Here is a 21,095-nt window from a genome sequence, read left to right as displayed (position 1 = left end):
ATACTTCATTTTAGCTATTGTTGGAAACAGACAAGATATTATCATGAAAGGTACCCAAGAAAACTTTATAAACTACTCTTTTCTTTTGGTTAGCAGAAATAACAAAAAATAAGAGCACAAGTTCTTGCTGATTTACAACAAGGGAATCACATTATGGGTGTCTTCTAACAACAGTGACAGAGGCTGTTATGTTAGCTGGGTAGCTGCGTGGATTATGCTACTTGGTAAACTAATATTCAACACACCATTTCTGAGAAGCAGGTTCTGTTTCACTACTTTACCTCAAAGTAATTAAGAAATGTCTCAACAACCAGAAAATTGGTCAACACCCCAAGGAGGAAAAAGCAGATCACGGCAGACAACTAAAAGCTACAAATTTGTCAAGACCAGCTATTAAGAAATCAAAATTTCAATGCCATGTTTAAACAGTTTTTTTAATCAAATGTTAAAAATGGATTGGCATTATTTTTAACTGTTTCTCACCATCCCACTCCCACCAGAATTTGAAATGCCAACTTCTCCAAGCAGCACAGTACTGGTCTCTGACTAGCAGCTACCACATGCAGTTGAATACAAGCACTTTCTCTGGTGGCCTGCTTCCCGCGGTCTCAATTCCCCGATACTGGGAAGGGCAAACTGCGAGCCCTGGCGATTTTTCCAACTATACCAGGTAGTCTCATTTCCTTGGTAAAAACTCAGCAAGACACCTTTCCAAATACCATTCCACAATCCAACCACATAAGCAGGTTGAACCAAGGTAAGATTAGTTTTTAGTTTACCAGTGATTTGACTAGGATTACATGACTTAAGCCTGATCAACAGAGAGCCTTGCTACACAGAAAGCCAACACTTTCCAAATCGACAAGTGCTGTCATTAACTCCTAAATCTCTCTCTCGACTGGCCCCATCTCTCCAACTCCACTGTCCTCTCTCTAGAGCCAGCCTCCTGTGGTTCTGACTGGACTGCTGCCATTACCTGGTCTTCCAGTTTGCACCCTTGCTCCTCAAAACCTGCTCTCCAATCAGCAACCAGCATAATTATTTCCAACAGCAAATCTGATTGTGGCACTTCCCTGCTTAAAACTAATCAACGGCATGGCCCATGATTTGTTCCCTACCTTCCTCTTCAGCTTTATCCCCAGCCCCTCCAGCTCTAGTCTCTAATATTCTAGCCACTGTGGCCTGCACTTTCCGTGCCTCCCATACTCCAAGTCCCCTCCTAGGGCCTCTGCAGCATACCTGCTGCCCTCTCTGCCCAGAGCCTACTCTTCCTCCTTCTTCACCTACATAGCCCTTAGCTCATCCTTCATATTTCAGCTCAAATACTTAAGAAGGCCTTCCCCAAGGTCATGCACACACTTGCTGCAGTTGTGCTTCTCCTCCACAGCACCTACCACCACCTCCAATTACAAGTACACGAGTTTATTTAACATCCATCCTCTAACTGCCAGCAAGTTCCATGATGGTAGGAATGCTCTTCTATACAGCATTCTGACCACAGAGAATAACACAGTGCTCACAAATTATTTTTAACAAATTCTACAGTAAAAATCTATACCAGTATCTACTCAGTCACCTAGGCAAGAAAATATCAAAGGCCCATGGTTAAGCTACCAAATAATCCAACTTTTCCTCCCAACTATATCCTCTTATTTTCACTGTTAGGGGGAAAATCAGATATGACCATCTGTTTTGTTATTTTATTGAAAACAAGCTTGTATAATTGTTAATGCATAATAATATCAACCGAATTTATACTCTTCACCAATCTCACTGAAAACTGGATTAGATTATTTTTTAAAGACTGAATGTAAATCAGGAAAAAAGTTGCAACAAGAAGCTAAGCTTTTAAAAAAATCAAGTGGGATACCATAAAAATGAACCCCCAAAATGAACAGAATCACTCATATTTTGCAAAGTCTAAAAGTCACAGAGAAAACCTAGACAGTTCTAGTCATTTTCTTTTTATAAATTTATTTTTTACTGGCGTTCAATTTGCAAACATATAGAATAACACCCAGTGCTCATCCCGTCAAGTGACCACCTCAGTGCCCGTCACCCAGTCACCCCCACCCCCCGCCCACGTCCCTTTCCACCACCCCTAGTTCGTTTCCCAGAGTTAGGAGTCTTTCATGTTCTGTCTCCCTTTCTGATATTTCCACTCATTTTTTCTCCTTTCCCCTTTATTCCCTTTCACTATTTTGTATGTTCCCCAAATGAATGAGACCATATAATGTTTGTCCTTCTCCGATTGACTTATTTCACTCAGCATAATACCCTCCAGTTCCATCCACGTCAAAGCAAATGGTGGGTATTTGTCGTTTCTAATTCTAGCCATTTTCTTGAGCTATATACAAAAATAAACATGCGTGGGCAGCCCGGGTGGCTCAGTGGTTTAACGCCACCTTCAGTCCAGGGCATGATCCTAGAGACCCGTGATCGAGTTCCGCGTCAGGCTCCCTGCATGGAGCCTGCTTCTCCCTCTGCCTGTGTCTCTGCTTCTCTCTGTGTGTGTCTCTGATGAATAAATAAATAAAAATTTCTTTTAAAAATTTTAAAAAATAAACATGTGTGATAAAGCATTAAAAAGTTAACTGTTCAACCTCCAGGGTTTGCCTAAAATATGCCATCACTGAGTTTGATGGGGTTTTATGAGATCTCTCATTTTTCATTAGAACTATATAATTATTATTTAAGATTAATCCCACAAGCTCTGGAAATCATGTACAGTTTCTGTTTAATTAAAGGGTATATGAGGGCAGCCCGGGTGGCTCAGCGGTTTAGTGCTGCCTTCAGCCCAGGGCATGATCCTGGAGACCCAGGATTGAGTCCCACATCAGGCTCACTGCATGGAGCCTGCTTCTCCCTCTGCCTGTGTCTCTGCCTCTCTCTCTCTCTCTCTCTCTCTGTGTCTCTCATGAATAAATAAATAAAATATTTAAAAAATAAATAAAGGGTATATGATGGATTCTTCAGTTGTTTTGGTATAAATACATGCTAACAGCCTCCACAAAAGATCAGGAACAAACAAGGGACTTCTTCCAAAGGAAAGAAAGATGCCTCTTAACTGGCACTCTGTTTTACAGACTCGCCCTTACTGCATTATCAAGGCAAAAGCAGCCATTTGTAGCAGTAAAGGAATCAAAAGAGGCTACTTGTCTTCTGTTTACACACTTCTTACACAAGGCTTTCAGATTTTTAAAAATTTTACCAGTGGCTTTTCAAACAATCCATGAAATACCTGGATACCTACAAAGTGACTTCTCAAACAAGGAGTCATGACATCCATGACTGGTTCCATGGCCATAGGGCATCAGAACAATGTAACACCACCATTAATCAAGACTGAAAAACAGAAAACTAAGTGTGGGCATGGGAGATAAGCTGACCCAGGACTCTCCCCAGGGCTCACAAAAGCAAACAGTGATGATATTAAATATAACTAAATAGCCCTGGACCAGACCTTGGTCCTCTGGTCAGCTGTTCATCCCCATTAGAGAGAGACAAAGCCCCCATGTGGCCCTGCTTCCAGGAGAATGGGCTCCTGGATGATCCGATACTGCCTTAGTTATGAAAGCTCTGCCCTTGTCAAGAAAGCCCCAAGAATGTTAGCACTTCTTTGCCTCAATCCAGGAGAAACAGAGAGAAAAAAAGAGAAAAAAAGATGGAGAGGGGATGCCTGGGTGGCTCAGAGGTTTAGCGCCTGCCTTCGGCCCAGGGAGTGATCCTGGAGTCCTGGGATCGAGTCCCACATCGGGCTCCCTGCATGGAGCCTGCTTCTCCCTCTGCCTGTGTCTTTGCCTCTCTCTCTGTGTCTCTCATAAATAAATAAATAAAATCTTTTTTAAAAATGGAGAGATAGAGATGAAAGTGGAAATAGAGCACTTTGTCATGCTGCCCAACTGCAAACTGGTGCCTGGGGACCTATGAGGGTCCCCCAGCCTGGAAGGAAGGGTATAGCAGGCTGAAGTTACATCCTGCTGCAGTCAGAAAGCAGCTGCTATTAGCAAAGTCTAAGCTCTGAAATAAGGAGGAGCCTCTATTCTCTGAACACCCCCCACCCCCTTCATACTTTCTATGGAGGCATTTGGGGAAGATCTCAGAATGGGTCACTCTTCCCTCAACATGTTTACCTACCACTGGCCCCGGCCACATACTTGGTCTCTTCCCTTTGGTTGAGCTTTGGCCTGCTGACTACCAAATACAGAAAATGATAGACTTTTTATTTAAGAGTCAGAGAGACCCCAAGACTGACCTAGATAAGTCACTGGCCACTTTGAATCTAATGTTGTTATGAGGGGATAAGGTAAGATAAACTAGGGCCCTTTCCAGATCTAACCACAAAATTCATACTCTGTTAACAACTATCCAGTTTCTTTAGACATTGCTCCTTCTTGCCAATAATCATCCATGACTAGTTCTCATGCTTTTAAGAGACCTTCCCTAAAAAGTTAGGAAGGTTGACAGCACTAGCTGTCAATGGAAGCTATACTTCTCTAAGTAATAGAAATCGTATCAGTGCCCACTGCCTATGAAAAGGGCAAGAAGAAAAAAGAAAAGGGCAAGAGATTTCCAGTCTTCCAAAAGAACTGATACAAATGTTAGATACCATGACTCTTTCTTATTGAAAGGGTTTGGGGGTAATAGCTTTATTACAAGGAGAAAGACAAAGAGTTCTATTCCAACCTTGTGGTGTGCCAGAATGTTCTATATCATTATCTGATTACAGTTACATAGATGTATACGGATGTAAAAATTTATCAAGGGTACATTAAGATCACAGCACATTTCATGACATGTAATTATTTTAACTTCCTCATTAGGTATAAGAGTTCCATTCTATTCCATTGCCCCAGGCCATCTGGGGACACTAGGATGTACTAAAGACACCAAGTCAGCACTGGCTCTACAGGAGATCTTCCTCTTCATTCTCTATCAGCTAGGAGGTTCAGTACTTGCCTACTCCACAATTTTTAGGAAAGGGTAAGTGACTAGTTCAAATTCATCCAGAGAACAACAGAATGGAAATAACAGATGACTCATACTTACCCACATCAATCCTATTATTCATATTATAAGATATAAGTCTAATATCAGTTAAAATACTTTAAATACAAAGGACTCCACAAAGTACGTGGATACCACCTCAGTGCACAAAAAGTTCTTATAAGGCCTGGATGGAAAATGTCAAAGGTTTAGGACTTTGATGAGGCCTTACCTGCTTGCAGGTACTCTGGCTGCAGAGTCGGAGGCAGGCCTTCAGGCAGTGGGTAGCCGTTTTTCCGAGCCACAATGAGATGAAACGCAGCACAGAATTCAGGCAGGGTCAGGGCTCCATCGCAGTCAGCATCACTAAGTTCCCTAAATATAACATGTCACAAGCACCTAACATGGGGCTTGGAAAAGTTACTCAGCCTCAAATATGCAAACACGGGGGCACCTGAGTGGCACAGTCCATTAAGCATCCCACTCTTGGTTTCAGCTCAGGTAGTGATCTCAAGGTCGTGAGATAGGGACCCATGGCAGGTTCCATGCTTAGCATGGAGTCTGCTTAAGATTCTCTCTCTTCCTCTCCCTCTCCTCTCTCCCACCCTGCTCCTGTGCATGTGCCTCTCTCTCTCTCTCACCTCACCCCTCAAATAAATAAATAAATATTTTTTTAAAAAAATAAGCAAATACAACTCCCAGGCTCTCTGGTGGTGGCCCTGCAAAGTCTCCAAATGCCTATGAAATCTCAGGGGGCACTTAGAGGACAAATGTTGATCAACAGTGCTAGTACCAGTAGCACTTTGTAAACAAAACTTTACATTCTTCAGGTTCTCTGGCAGGTCTGTTTCATAACACTGAGTACACAAGACAAGAAACTATAGCACAAAAAGGAAAATAAGGCTCAGAATTCCAGTTAGTCGACAGTCATTTGGTAAATGGGTGGTATGGAAAGCTCCAGAAATGGTGCTCACAATAGTCAGAGGAAGGGCGGGCCTCAATCTTTTTACACTTGTCCCAGGCATAATACAGTTACCCAAGCTCATAAATTAGTACTTCATTTTTCAGCTTTAAGGAAGAATCTTGAACTTTTTAAGTCACATAAATGTTCTATCAAAAATTTGCTTGAGAATTCCCTCCTGGGAAAATACAAGTAAGTTCAATAAATACTGGTTGAATTATGTTTTCGGATAAAACTAGCAACTTGGGAAGGCTGGAACCAGATAAGACACAAAGGAAGAAAGGAAGAGTCTTGAAAAGGCCTATCTTTGCTTCAATCAATGTTTCCCACTGAAAGGCACAGACCTATTTACTCAGCACAAAAGAAACCTATTTGCCAAAGTAACCAAGACACCATAAGCTCAAGCAGTCTCTTAGGTGTATAGAGACAATATACTTGTGCTGGGACAAATAAAGACATAGGACATAAAATTGTGCTAGAAAGGTATCACTATTTCAAAGAAGAAATATAGAAGGTAAGCTCCCTAACTTTCCTTTGGACCATTCACATTTCCTCCCATCAAATATTTATTTTTTAATAATAAATTTATTTTTTATTGGTGTTCAATTTGCCAACATACAGAGTAACACCCAGTGCTCATCCCATCCAGTGCCCCCCTCAGTGCCCGCCACCCAGTCACCATTCACATTTCCTCCCATCAAATATTTAAAATGCACCAGCCCTATAGAAGCAACTAGTTCCCCAGGGTGAGGAGTCAGGGAACTGTTTCAAATGCTGGATGAAGAGAGTATCATTCAGCTTTCATGGATATGTCTCAACGTAAAGATAGGAAGCCTCGTGCCAATAATGTTAAGACTGGGAATTCTGCCCAGAGTGTATTCTTCTCAAAATAATAGTTTCTTTTTTTCCCTAGGTTTAAAATCTAATACAAAGCTTGCTGTAGATGGAATATTACTCAGCCATTAGAAATGACAAATACCCACCATTTGCTTCAACGTGGATGGAACTGGAGGGTATTATGCTGAGTGAAGTAAGTCAATCAGAGAAGGACAAACAGTGTATGTTCTCATTCATTTGGGGAATATAAGTAATAGTGAAAGGGAATATAAGGGAAGGGAGAAGAAATGTGTGGGAAATATCAGGAAGGGAGACAGAACATAAAGACTCCTAACTCTGGGAAACGAACTAGGGGTAGTGGAAGGGGAGGAGGGAGGGGGGTGAGGGTGAATGGGTGACGGGCACTGAGGGGGGCACTTGACGGGATGAGCACTGGGTGTTATTCTGTATGTTGGTAAATTGAACACCAATAAAAATTAATTTATTAAAAAAAAATCTTGTTGTAGAAAAAAAAAAACTATCCTAGAATATATTGCTGGAGAACCTAAACCCAGCTCAGAATCCTAGATACACTGGCACGCACAAGTGTTACTGGAATAGTTTTCCAATAAAATGCACAAAACATGACAAGCAATGTTAAATCCTACCACAATTTTTGTAAATCCTCATGAAAAAAGTCTTAAATAAATATTCCAATATTTTAATTATGTATTTACAGCAGCGTGGTCTCCCACCCAAGACTTGGGGAGGAGAGCCCACACACAGTCAGGAGTTTACAGAGGCACCAAGTGTTCTCATAACTGTATATCAGCCACCTGGACCATCCTGGTACAGCCCTTCTGGAGCCTGGGCTGCAGCTGGCACAACAGCAAGACGCAGTACGCACCACAGCTGCAAGTTTCAACTAAGGCCCAGCTCATAAACACCAGCCAAATTTAGGAAGCTCAGAGGCAGCTAAAATAGTCAAATTTGACTTAATTCCAAAACATTTGTGGACCTTCTATTCACCTGGCCTCATAAAATATTTAAAGAGCTTTTCAAGATTCTCTGGTTACCTGCATTATATCAAGTAGAAATATCTGAAAATAAAATTCACAAGATGGAAATGCTCATATGCCCCCACAGTTGTTTAGACAGGAAAGGGATCTAGAGGAGGATAATAATTGGGAAATTAATTTTTAAATAACAGCTAACAGTTACAGTGCATAGTATGCACCAGACACTGAGCACTGTGCTTTTCATGTAATAACTTATTTAATCTTCAGAGCAACGAAAATGTTAAGTTCTAGTCACTCTCTTAGTCTGTTAAAAAAAAATTTCAAGGGATGTCTGAGTGACTCAGTCAGTTAAGTGTCCAACTCTTGATTTTAGCTCAGGTCATGATCTCAGGATTGTGGGATCGAGCCCTGCATGGGCCTCTGTGCTCAGCAGAGAGCCTGCTTGAGATATTTCCCTCTCCCTCTGCCCCTTCCCCCATTCATGCTCTCTAAAATAAATACATAATTTTTAATTTCAAAAGATAAGACTTCCAAAATGTAAGTCTAAGGGATGGGTATGTTATGACAATATGATACTATATGGCATTAATTATACTTACCATATGTAGGAGAGTTCTGGAATGGAAAGCTTTGATTTGGTGAAAAAATTCTTGGCTACAGAACCTGCCAAGAGAGCCATTGTTTAAATAAATCATTAATTACTTATCTACAGCAGCTTTTATATATATAAGTGAATTGCCATTTTTTCATTCAGAATCCCTACCATATAACAACAAATGTAACATTTATTCATCAAAGCAACTATTAATCATATGGCTAAAATCAACATATGAATAGTTCTTACAAGAATATATAAATTATAACAGGGCAAAAGAAGTAATGACATAACACTTATGATATATGAGTCATATAAATTAATTCCTTCATTTTTCCAAAAATCTATAAAAGTTTACTAAAAGACAAATTTCAAAATTATTAAAGTAAAAATCTGTCAAGCACTTTTTTTTTTTTTAAAGATTTTGTTTATTTGACACAGAGAAACCACAAGCAGGGGAAGCAGCAGGCAGAGGGAGAGGGAGAAGTAGGCTCCCTGCTAAGTAAGGGGCCCAATGCAAGGCTCTCAGGACCCTGGGATCATGACCTGAGCCAAAGGCAGGCACTTAACTGACTGAGCCACCCAGGTGCCCCTTGTCAAGCACTTTTAATGAGAGGGTGAGAAAGTAAAATATAGTCATGGTAGAAAAACAGAGCAAAAACAAGAAAATTAATACTATTAATCTTATCACACAGAGACAAAACAGATATCTTTGTAAAGAGTTTGGTGAAATTTAAGATCTCTTGGTGGCTCTTTGAGAAACTTATCCAGGAACCTCTTGCTACTTTCTTTATTCACCACAAATTTACCAATATCAATCAAAATCAGGTAATCATTCCATTTTACACGTTATATAGCTCAAAGTCCCAACTGTACTTAAAATGTTAGACTGATCCTTATTCAGACTTAAATATTTATGGCTTCAGCTCTCAGACCAATTTCAAACTTCAAAGGCCTCAATTCTAACACAAAGAACAGTCAAATCAAAGCCGCAAGCTCTGGGATCCCTGGGTGGTGCAGCGGTTTAGCGCCTGCCTTTGGCCCAGCGTGTGATGCTGGAGACCCTGGATCGAGTCCCACATTGGGCTCTCGGTGCATGGAGCCTGCTTCTCCCTCTGCCTGTGTCTCTGCCTCTCTCTCCGTGTGACTATCATAAATAAATAAAAAAAATTTTTAAAAAAAGCCTCAAGCTCTAAACTGATAAAGTCAAAAGTCTTTCCTTGGCAATCACAAGTCTTCTAACTGGCCTTAAGACAAGGAATTATAGTGGACCCTAAAGCAGATGTATTTTCCTTTGATAGATTATTAAGGATCAAAGGCAAAGTGCCCTATTAACCAATGAGCTTTCTCCCCAAAAGCATCCTGGAAATATTGCTGTCATAGGACTGTTGGCCATCGGGGCAGACACCTTGTCAAACATTTATCAGAAATGTCTTAAAAGCCTATTTACCAGCTATTTTATAGATATAAAGACATTCTCCCCTCAACTCATTCTTCTTTTCCCCCTTGATATCCTTTCTTCAAATCACACTAGGCCCAAACCCAAGCCAGAGACTCGGCCTGGCCTTCAGACAGTAGAGAGATTGTTTTGCCATGGTGTCCATAGGAGATTAGGTAGGGCCCATCCAGAAGCCAACAACTAACAAGTTCAGTCATGCCCTGGCTGCCGCCTTCCAGAGAAAGAAGCTGATGAGAAAGCCCTCCCTCCTTTGGTGCTGACAAGTCATTTAACCAGTGAGCTGGAACCCTCAACCCAGCCCTAATCTCAGCCAACCTAGAGACCCCAAGCCAGCTTCCTTTCCTTGCTCTCTTCAGCTTTTCAGACCTGCTGGGAAGCTTCACATGTGGCAAATGAGGGAAAGGTGAGGCTTTAAAAAGCTGTCAGCAATCAAATATCAAAATGTGGATTCAGACTTTTTATTACAAGGAGTCTCTCAGCCCAATAAAAAACAGCTATACATAAGCATTGATATATTAGTGATAAATGTTAACACATTGAATATATATAGATCTTTTAAAAATAAAGACTGGTAACACAATATAAAAATGGGTAGAAGAGCAGCCCAGGTGGCTCAGCAGTTTAGCATCGCCCTCGGCCCAGGGTGTGATCCTGGAGACCCAGGATCAAATCCCATGTCTGGCTCCCTGCATCGAGCCTGCTTCTGCCTGTGTCTGTGCCTCTCTCTCTCTCTCTCTCTCTCTCTCTCTCTCTCTGTGTGTCTCTCATAAATAAATAAATAAAATCTTTTAAAAATAAAATAAAAAAAGGGCAGCCCCGGTGGCCCGGCGGTTTAGCGCCACCTTCAACCCGGGGTGTGATCCTGGAGACCCCAGATCGAGTCCCACATCAGGCTCCCTGCACAAAGCCTGTTTCTCCCTCTGCCCCTCTCTCTCTCTCTCTTTCTCTCTCTCTCTCTGTCTCTCTCTCTCTCTCATGAATAAATAAAATCTTTTTTAAAACTTAATTTAAAAAATAATAAATGTAAATAAAAATGGGTAGAGTTGTGACAGTTCACAGAAATAGATGAAATTGCCCCCCTTTTTAAAAATAAACTGTACCCCAAATGTAGGACTCCAACTCACAACCCCAAGATCAGTGGTGCTGGGACAACTGGATATTCACGTGCGAAAGAATTTGAACACCTACTGATATCGTACACAAAAATTAACTCAAAATGGATCAAAGACCTAAATATAAGAGATAAAACTGTAATATAGATACCTTCTTAGAGGAAAATACTGACACAAATTTTCATGACCTTGGATTCGGCAATGATCTCTTATAGCACCAAAAAGCACAATCAAAACTAAAAACTTATGTACTCCAAAGACACCGTTAGGAAAATAAAAAGACAAGCCAAAAAAATATTTCCAAATCAAGTATGTGCTAAGGGACATGTATCTAGAATACAGGCATACCTCGTTTTATTATACTTCACTTTACTGCAGTTGGCAAATACTGCATTTTTTACAAATTGAAGGTTTGTGGCATCTCTGTGTTGAGCAAGTTTATTGGTACCATTTTTCCAAAAGCATTTGCTCACTTTGTGTCTCTGTATCACATTTTGATAATTCTTGCAATATTTCACACTTTTTCATTTTTATTGTATTTGTTATGGTAATCTATGATCAGTGATTACAACTTACTGAAAGCTCACATGAAAATTAGTAGATTTTAGTAATAAATTATTTTTAATTAAAATATGTACAGCATTTTAAGATATAATACTATTGCACGCTTAACAGATACAGGATAGTGTAAATATAACTTATACATATACTGGGAAATCAAAAAATTCATTTGACTTGCTTTATTGCAATATCCACTTTATTGCAGTCATCTGAACCAAACCTTCAATATCTCCAAGGTATGCCTGTATACAAGGAACTCTTACCATTCAGTATTTATTTAAAATAGCAAAAGATCTGAATAGACATTGGTCCAAAGAAGATATACAAATGGTCAATAAGAACATGAAAAGATGTTGAATTTCATTTTTCATCTGGAAAATGCTAATCATAACCACAAAGAGATACTACTTCACACTCACTAGTGAAGTAGGAAGGAAGGGAGACTCAGGAGACAAGCTGACCAAAGTAAAACCATTCTGGTTTTAGACTGACCCTTAACCTAAAAGTCAGTAGGTAATAGAAAGAGTCACAAGACACAAGACCCCACTCCCTCTGGCAGTAAAAGCCACAAAGGCCAGACATTCTTAAAATTGCTCCCTGTGGGTAATTTCACAATCCTAAAACAATGGAAAAACTAACCACCCAATGTAAACGATAAACTCAAAGTTAAGGAGTAAGCCTCTCCCTAAGGTTAGCTAATTTTTAAGACTTATAAAACCCTTTCTTAGAGGCTAAGGAGGGTCCTCTTCCTCACCTGGGAGAAGACCACTATTTTGTCTGTGAAGTAGCTCCTTTCTCACTGCTATACATACTAAATTTTTGTTCCTTTCTTTAAACAGCTGGCTCTTGAATTCTTTCTCACACAAAGCCAAGAACGCTCAAAGCAAAGGGCCTGAGGCCCTTCCTCTCGGGACCCTGGCCCATCTGGCATCACTAGGACAGCTATAAGCAAAAGACAGATAATAAGCGTTGGCAAGGATGTGGAGTAACTGGAACCCTCATATGTTGTTGGTAGCAATGAAAAATAATGCAGCCACCGTGCAAAAACAGTCTGTTTCAAATGACTGAACAGAGAGAGTTACCATATGATTCAGCGATTCCTCTCCTAGGTATATATTTAAGAGAAATAAAAACATACATCCATACAAAAATGTGCTCACAAATGTTCATAGCAGCATTATTCTTAATAGCCAAAAAGTAGAAACAACCCAAATCAAGTGCCCATCAATTGATGAATAAATAAAACATAGCATATCCATACAATGGAAATTATTCAACCATAAAAAGCAATGAGCATCTAGTGCACAGTACAACCTGGATAAACTTTAAAAATATTATGCTAAGTGAAAGAAGTCAGACACAAAAAAGACCACATGTTATATGATTTCACTTGTAAGAAAAGCCCAAAATAGGTGAACTTTTAGAGAGAAAAAGTGGTTTAGTCATTATGTAGGGCTGGGAGGCAGAAAGAGCAGAAACGGGGAATAATGGCTAATAATAGGTGGTTAGAGGGTACTGAAAGTGTTCTAAATTCAGATTGTAAATATACTCTGTAAATACACTAAAACCACTGAACTGTATACTTTACAGAGGTGTATATTATGGTATATTAATATTCCAAAAAAAGATTTTTTTAAAGAGATATCACCTAATTGCAAATATATGAACCCCTCTTGACCTTAAGCAGACTGAACTGTTTTTAATAGGCATTTGTGAGGCAATCAGGGAAATCTCAACAACAAAGAATTGATGATATTAAGGAAACATGTTTTGTATTGCTTTCACGTGTGCCAATGAATTGTGGTTATGTTTTTAAAAGAGGTTTTTCTTATCAATCAAGATACAACCTGAAATATTTTCCAATGAAATATCTGATTAACTGCTTCAAAATCATCTGGGCTGAGAGAGGTTACAAACAAAAATAAAATCACAGGTGCTGTGTAATAGGTGCACAGGGGTTCATTATACTAGGCACTCTAGTTGTATCTAGAAATTCTGTAAAATAAAAAAGTTAAAATAAAGCCACTCCTAACAGCTACCCATTTGTATTTGTCTAATTATACGCATATACTGTGAAGAAACTCACTTAAGGGGCACCTGGGTGACTCAAGTCAGCTAAGTGCCTGCCTTTGGCTCTGGTCATGATCCCAGGGTCCTGGGAGCTGAGCAGGGAGCCTGCTCCTCCCTCTCCCTCTGCCTCCCCACACTCATGTTCTCTCTCATGCGCTCTCTCTCAAATAAATAAAATCCTTTTTAAACAAAATAAAAAAGGAAACTCATTTAAGCAGTGGGTAAGATCAATCTGGGTTTCTGCTTTTTTTAAGTCCTGTTGTCAACATTAATTTGTTGTATCTACAATATTCTGCTTTCAATAAAGCTATTACCACCAATTAGAAAATGATGTCTGAATTTATACAAGTATATTTCAATTACACACCATATTTCTCCAGAGAAAATTAGTCCACATTCAATATGTCAGGTTACAATTATTGAGGGCATATTGTTATTCTTCAAAATTGAAATACAAAAAGAAAGTTTTATGAATTTTTCTTCCAGACTCTACAATTTACTGTTTAGTCTTCAGCCCAGGAAAATGTAGGCACACAGGAATTAAATCAATTTGTCTCAGTTTGAATTTTACATGAGAACTCAATAGGAATACATATTTTGAAGACAACCCGAAGAACAGACATGTGGATATAAAACTGCTGGCCAATTTTCCTCCCATATTTTAATTTCTCTCAGAAAATCCAGAGGAGAAAGACTTGAGCCAAAGAAAACAAGCATGAATTTGGACTTGGAAAGCATACATAATATAAAGAGACTTGTGACGCTAAATCTTTAGAAGGTTACACTACATCTTTGCTCTAATATGAATAAGCAATTAAAGAGGTCATCTTCCTGCCATAGTCTACCATTTCAAGAACTGTTCCAGCTAAAAAGGCACAGATCTAGACCAGGTTCCCCCAAATTCCCATTTTAAACCTTTAAAACTGAAACATAATTTTCTAAATGTCATTGCCAAGTATTTTTCTGCATGGTATATAGTTGATAAGAACTTCAATCTCAGAGGAAAACAAATCAAAATCACAGAATGTTGTCATATTCATTTTGCGTGAACTATTTCTTAAGATATGTACTGTTATCTGTGTGAGACAATGATCTGGGACCCATGTCTTCATCCATCAGACTTAGTTACCTGAAATGAAGGAACTTGGGTCAGGTTGAAGGGATCGGAACTGATTGACATAGTACTCGCGCTGTTCTTCTGTTATCCTCCAGGGTTCATCTGGGTAATTACTGCTGTTGTCATGCGGTTCTCTCTCCACGGAAAAGGACTTTCAAAATAAAAAAAGCAAAGGCTCAGAAGTAGAAATATTAAACATCAGTAAAAGCTATCATACATTATACTTATTTTTTTCCTCAAGAGAATATATTTAAACACCTTGTAACTAGAGCATCATTAGAACATAAACTTCTTGCAGGGCAGACATCATGCTTTATAATTTTTTTATATACCTCAAAGTTGTTAATAGGACTGAGCATGAAGAGTAAAAAGGATGATCCCTCTTTTTAAACATTTTATTTTTGAGAGAGAGAGAGAGTATAAGTGAGGGGAGGGGCACAGAGGGAGAGGGAGCAAGAAAACCTTAAGCAGGCTCCACACCCAGTGCAGAGCCTGACTCAGGACTCGATCTCACAAGCCTGAGATCATGACCTGAGAATTGAACACAACCGACTGAGCCACCCAGGCACCCCAAAAGGACAATCATCCTTACCTTCAAATATTCACATTTTTATCCTTCAGGTTAGCTGAGTAGATAGCAAAATAATCTAGATTCCTTTCTATTTTTTAAAATCTACAAAAGCTATAGCCACATCATCTTTTTCTGAGGCATTCATTCTCACTGTATAAATCTGGGAATTAAAAGTTCCAATTCTACCTGCCCAGGTCCTACTCGAGTGGCAAGTCAGGATCACAGAACCTCTCATTCCGCATTTGTGGATAATACCTGGTAATAGAACTGGGTGGAAAGAACAACTGCTCATGGTACCACAACAAATAGGGTAACAAAACGAGGGGTGCATCAGACCTGCCACTAGGGGGCATGCAAGGCAAATGTGAGGATTTAAGGATACAGAGAACCAGAAAAGTCGTTCAGGAGAAAACAAGACTGTACAAGGCAGTGAGGAAAGAAGCAAAACTGGTGATTCTGGAAGGAGGAGCCTAGAGCTTTGTTCTATCCCTCCCATCTACCCTAAGGCTAAGGTGCTACTTGCCAAGGGAACCTAGAGGTGAATACAAGGAGTGTGAGCCTTTAGGACAAAAGGCGGCTAGGAAAGAAAAAGAGAGTTATTACTGCTAATAAGCCATCAAGTTGCCTGCTTCTGCACATACTATCAAGAAATTCATCATTAGGAGAACATTCTACTCACTATCGCTAGAAAAGACAACTGACCATCTCTGCACCCTTCCTCCACCCCAACACACACCCCATTCCAGGAGGTAATTCTTCTCAGGAACACCCAGCTCTCCTCTCCTCTGTGAACTTTCAGAGATGAAATAAGACTATAAAATATTGAACTGTGATATAGCCTTGAGATGTTATCTCTAAAGTTTTCATACTAGGTGAGTTTCCACTAAATGTAGATCAAACCATTCTTAAATGCCCCAGAAGCTACTAATCATTAGTTAATATCTTAAATTCATAGAATGCTTTCAAATTTACAAAACACTACACACACCTATTTCATCTTGAGCATCTCAAAACCTTTGAAAAGTAGACATAGCAAGTAGTAGTATCCTTTTCCCAGATGAAGAAGTAAAGGCTTATAGAACTTAAGAGATGAGTTCACATCCTTCATTATATACAATCAGCATTATTGCAGTTAGCAAGTAATTACCCCCTCTGTCTTATGTTGCTCAAAGTCAGCCTACTCCATATCAAGCCTTTGTAAATTGAATTACATCTGGGACCTTGAAAACATGATGCTAAGTGAAAAAAGTCTGACATAGAAAGACAAATACCAAATAATATCATTTAGATGTGGAACCAAGAAAGTCAAACTCACAGATACGGAGAACAGATTGGTGGCTGTCAGAGGCTGTGGGTGGGCAAAATGGGTAAGGGTGGTCAAAAGGTACAAACTTCTGGTTATAAGATAAATAAGTCCGGGATCCCTGGGTGGCGCAGCGGTTTGGCGCCTGCCTTTGGCCCAGGGCGCGATCCTGGAGACCCGGGATCGAATCCCACATCAGGCTCCCGGTGCATGGAGCCTGCTTCTCCCTCCGCCTGTGCCTCTGCCTCTCTCTCTCTCTCTGTGACTATCATAAATAAATAAAAATTAAAAAAAAAGATAAATAAGTCCTAGGGATGTAATGTACAGCATGGTGACTATAGTTAACAGTACTATGTTATATGTGTTTAAAAGTTGCTAAGAGAGTAAATCTGAAAAGTTGTCATCCCAAGAAAAGTCTGTAACTCTGTATGATGATGGATAGTAACTAGACTTAGTAATCATTTTGCATTACATACATCTAATCAAATAATTATGTTGTACACCTAAAATATAATATTATGTCAATTTATCTCAATTTTTAAAAATACATTAATTTTAAAAATTGAGTTGTATCTGAGTTGTTTTCCAGAACTCCTATCATTCTGATAATAAACAATATAAAAAAGCAAGGCCACAAGTCAGTCTAAGCACCTGATGGACCACACAACTTTCCAAAACACTCTCACCAAATTCCAGAGCCAAATTTAAATGCTTCACACTAGTGCTTTCTGAACAAGCCCAGATGTCTGACCAGGTTGCAGAGGCAAAACCCAGGGTAGAAGGCATCAGTATGCGATGGAATAGGTTCCTGGCCAAACTATGTGTAGAGCTCCTAGGAACACTGTCCTTCTGGTTAGCACTGAAAGGAACAGCTGGAGTAAAGGTATCTAAAAAGCTTGGCATGGGCAGGACAACAAGAACAGATGTTTATGACTGAAAAATCAAGCAGACAGAGATGGTTCACAAACCCAGCAAGACACTGGTGAAAAGATCTGTCCCACCACCACCCTACGAATGAAAGCACGAAAATCTCTGTGCTGAGTGTTGGCTACTGCATTCCCGGTTCTGACACAGAAGCTACTATTCCCCTAGAATACACTCCTTTCTGCCTGGAACTGAAGCTGCCATATTCAGTTGCTGTTATTATGTCAGCCCATGTTTGTTCTTTCTCCAATCCCAGGACCACCTGCTCATTATTTCCTCTCCCACGTTATCTCACTCCCAACAGGTGTCAGCAGCCTCCCAGTAGGTCTCAAGTCTATTCTGACAGCAGAGCTTAAAAGCCTATAGATGACCTGTCACCTAATAAAAACATCTACTTCCTCCACATGACCGTTAGGACCCTTATAATCCAACCTCCTCTTTGCTCACTCTTAGCAGGCTTCTGATTGCCCACATGCTCGCTCTTCATGGATCACATCTGTGTCTTCTTCCCAGACCATACCTCCTCTGATCCCAGCTGGCTCAAATCCTATTACTCGAGTCCCACTGCCCCCAAGGGCTCTCCAATGTACCTGCTAGGCCCACAGCCACTGCAGAGGGCAATGCCCATCCCCCAACTCCAATACCAAGGTGAGCTTGAAAGCCACATGTGCACCACAAGACCTACCTCACACCTGGTCTCACCCAACTGAGTCTAAGTAAGGAAGGGAGGGCACACAGTTTCTGGCCCCTGCAGTGCTCTTGCATAGAAAGCTCTACCCTAGCAAGGAAAACATCAGCTAGATGCTCAACACCGGGGGTGTGGATAAGAAATATAAGGATCATCAAGCCCAGAAATCAGACCCTGCACAGATGCAGTGTGGCTATGATATGAAGTGAGGGCTCAGTGAAACCTGAAGTCACGAGGAAGCCAGAAGCAGCAGAAGCAGAACCTGTGGGGTAGACAAGTACTAAAAAGAAAAGGGGGTAAGGATGGCTGTGGCAGCCAGAAGATAAGCAGATACTGAAGCAAACTCAAGGCAACTAGGCAAACATGAACAACCAAGAATTCCCACTCCTCAGGACCACTGGGCCACACCTTGTCTCTCGTTTCTTAGATTCCCAGACCTGCAACCCCATCTCCTTTTCAAGAAGACTTAAGCTGGCAAACAGAGTTCCTGCTCCCCAAAACCAAAAAGGCCTTGCAACAAAGAGGGAGAGGGCATATGAATATTGTATATAACCTGTGCATAATACAGTGTGGCCCTTCTACTGGCTTGCACTAAATGTGTTAACCTACCCCCAGTCTCTTTCCCCTTGCTTCTCACTGCATGCTTTTAATTGATTTAATAAACCAAGTAATTAAGCATCTTAAAAATATTAATTCTTCTGATAAGTATCACACAGTTTGAACATTTCAAGTGCTCTTGACTATCATCAACTCAGGTTTCAACCTGGAGGACCAGAACCATATCATGCATTCCTTTATTCAGCATACAATCCCTAGCTACTACATCACACATACTAAAACAGTAGTGTGAGACCCACTTACTGATGGGCTCTGATAAGTTCAGGTGTATGTCTTATTACTAAAAAGAGGTGCAGAAACACTACTCTGTGTTGTGTTGAATGAAAGAAAACCTAGGAGTCTATTTCACATTTAAAGTTTCAGATCTATCAAAAGAAGTCCATGCCTATCTTCCTGTAGTTCATCCATGGTCTCTGATCTCTTTGGGGAGTTCTCCAGTTCCATATCCATTATTAAGTGAGTATTTCAGGGTCAGGTGAGGGCATACGGAAGAGGTAGATCACATTCCATATATCCTTAGGCTGAAATAATCTAAAAGAAAGCTGATCTACAAGAAGCAAAATGATTTGAACTTTGCTGCATGAACAGTGATCCATTCATTCATTCATTCATTCAACAGACACTTACTCAACACCAAGAATATCCCCAAAACTAGTGACTCGGGATACATAATGGGCAAACAGATTCTTTTTCCCAGAAATCCTAGGGTCTCATGAGGGAGAAAGACAAACAGGCAACCCCAAAACAGTGAAGTAGTGCTATGGTAGGACAGGGTACTCTAGAGCTTTGTTACTCAAAGTACAGTCCCCAGACCACCCACATCAGCATCACCTGGAGACTTACTAGAAACACAGAACCGCACACTCTACCCTTTGTCTGGTAAATCATAGTCTGGGAGTGGGACCTAGGAATCTGTGGCTTAACAATAACAAGTCTTCTAGACAATTTGAAGCACACTCAAGTTTGAGAAGCAATGCCATTTTTTTTTAAGATTTTATTTATCTATTCACAGAGACAGAGAGAGAGAGACAGAGACAGACAGAGGGAGAAGCAGGCTCCATGCAGAGAGCCTGACACGGGACTCAATCCAGGGTCTCCAGGATCACGCCCTGGGCTGCAGGCGGCGCTAAACTGCTGCGCCACTGGGGCTACCCAGCAATGCCATTTAGAACATGCAGAGCAAGACAAACAAAAGGAACAGCATTTATAAAAACTCCAAAAAAATGAGAGAAAATGGCCATCTTCTGAAAGTAGCTCACTTGGACTACATATATATAGAATAGGCTGCTGGTACAACATGGATGTTAGTGGAGCTGCCTGAAGATGGTCCAGACAGCAAGCAGGGCCCAGATCATGATGGCCCAGGTACCAGGTTAAAAGATACAGATTGTATCTAGAAGACATGAGGGAGCCACAGAGAAGTATTAAACACAACAATGAAATAATCAGATGTCAGTTATAGAAAGATCACTTCATTGAGGAGAATGGAAGGGGAAAGACCAAAGGTAGGAAGACAAGTTAAGGCCATATGAGCAACCCTGGCCCAAAGGTCAAGAAGGCTGAGTTAGGAAGGGGATGAGAGGAGTCCAGAGAAAAAAGAAGCCCTGTGGCCACAACCAGAGGAAGGCCTATTCCAGTAGTGCAATGGCAGCTAAGAACCTCTCTGTCAGTAGCTAGAGGGCCATCTTGCTGCAGGACCCAGATACAAGGAACATCATCTCCAAATGAACCCCAAAGTCAACTGAAACAACTAGCATCATTTTACAAAGATCTGAAAAGTCGGCCACCTGAGAGAGAATATCCAACTGCAAAGACTGAAGGCATTGAGAAATGTGGGTGGATGAACTAAGGAGCCTAAGGTTTCCAAGCAGAAGCCAGAACCAGGAAAAGCTCCACTTGTGCATGCACTCTAAAAAGCCTCTCCCGGTTCAACTCCAGCACCAGTGGTTTGTTTTGTCGGCTGGGTAAGGATATTTGCAGGTTGGTGCCAATTTTAAGTTCTGCCAGTGTTTTTAAGAAAAAATGAGAGAGAAACCTTCCACATCTGTCTGCTTGAGCCACATACATATGGTTCATTATGCAGTTTCTCTAGACACAGGAGAATTAGATTTGCTTATATTTAAAACATTCAAACCCTTAGTTTCGTTTCAAGTGAAATGCAAATATTTGGCACTACAAGTTATTATCTCAAGGGAAAACAGGCTGTTTATAATGAAAGAGATTTCAAAAGACTCATTAAAAAGTAATACTATTAATAAAATCCCAAAAGGTGACATTTACCCCTGAAGTATCTTA

At 40.4% G+C, this 21,095-nt stretch overlaps 1 protein-coding gene across 18 annotated transcripts in view; it reads right to left on the bottom strand.

Annotated features, from left to right (window-relative positions):
* The window catches only part of REPS2 (RALBP1 associated Eps domain containing 2), a 222,107-nt gene that overhangs the window by 101,629 nt on the left and 99,383 nt on the right, over positions 1 to 21,095 (bottom strand). For all 18 annotated transcript variants that reach the window (XM_072743698.1, XM_025997515.2, XM_025997510.2 and 15 more), the window contains 3 exons: positions 14,709 to 14,847; positions 8,382 to 8,445; positions 5,219 to 5,361 (listed from right to left, as the gene is read on the bottom strand). In XM_072743698.1, coding sequence (XP_072599799.1) covers positions 5,219 to 5,361; positions 8,382 to 8,445; positions 14,709 to 14,847 — 346 coding nt within the window. The remainder of the gene's footprint in view (positions 1 to 5,218; positions 5,362 to 8,381; positions 8,446 to 14,708; positions 14,848 to 21,095) is intronic.

The sequence above is a fragment of the Vulpes vulpes genome, chromosome X, assembly GCF_048418805.1.
Source record: "Vulpes vulpes isolate BD-2025 chromosome X, VulVul3, whole genome shotgun sequence".
NCBI classification, from domain to species: domain Eukaryota; kingdom Metazoa; phylum Chordata; class Mammalia; order Carnivora; family Canidae; genus Vulpes; species Vulpes vulpes.
The sequence above is the reverse complement of the archived record's forward strand: the minus strand, read 5'-3'. Positions and strand labels throughout refer to the sequence as shown.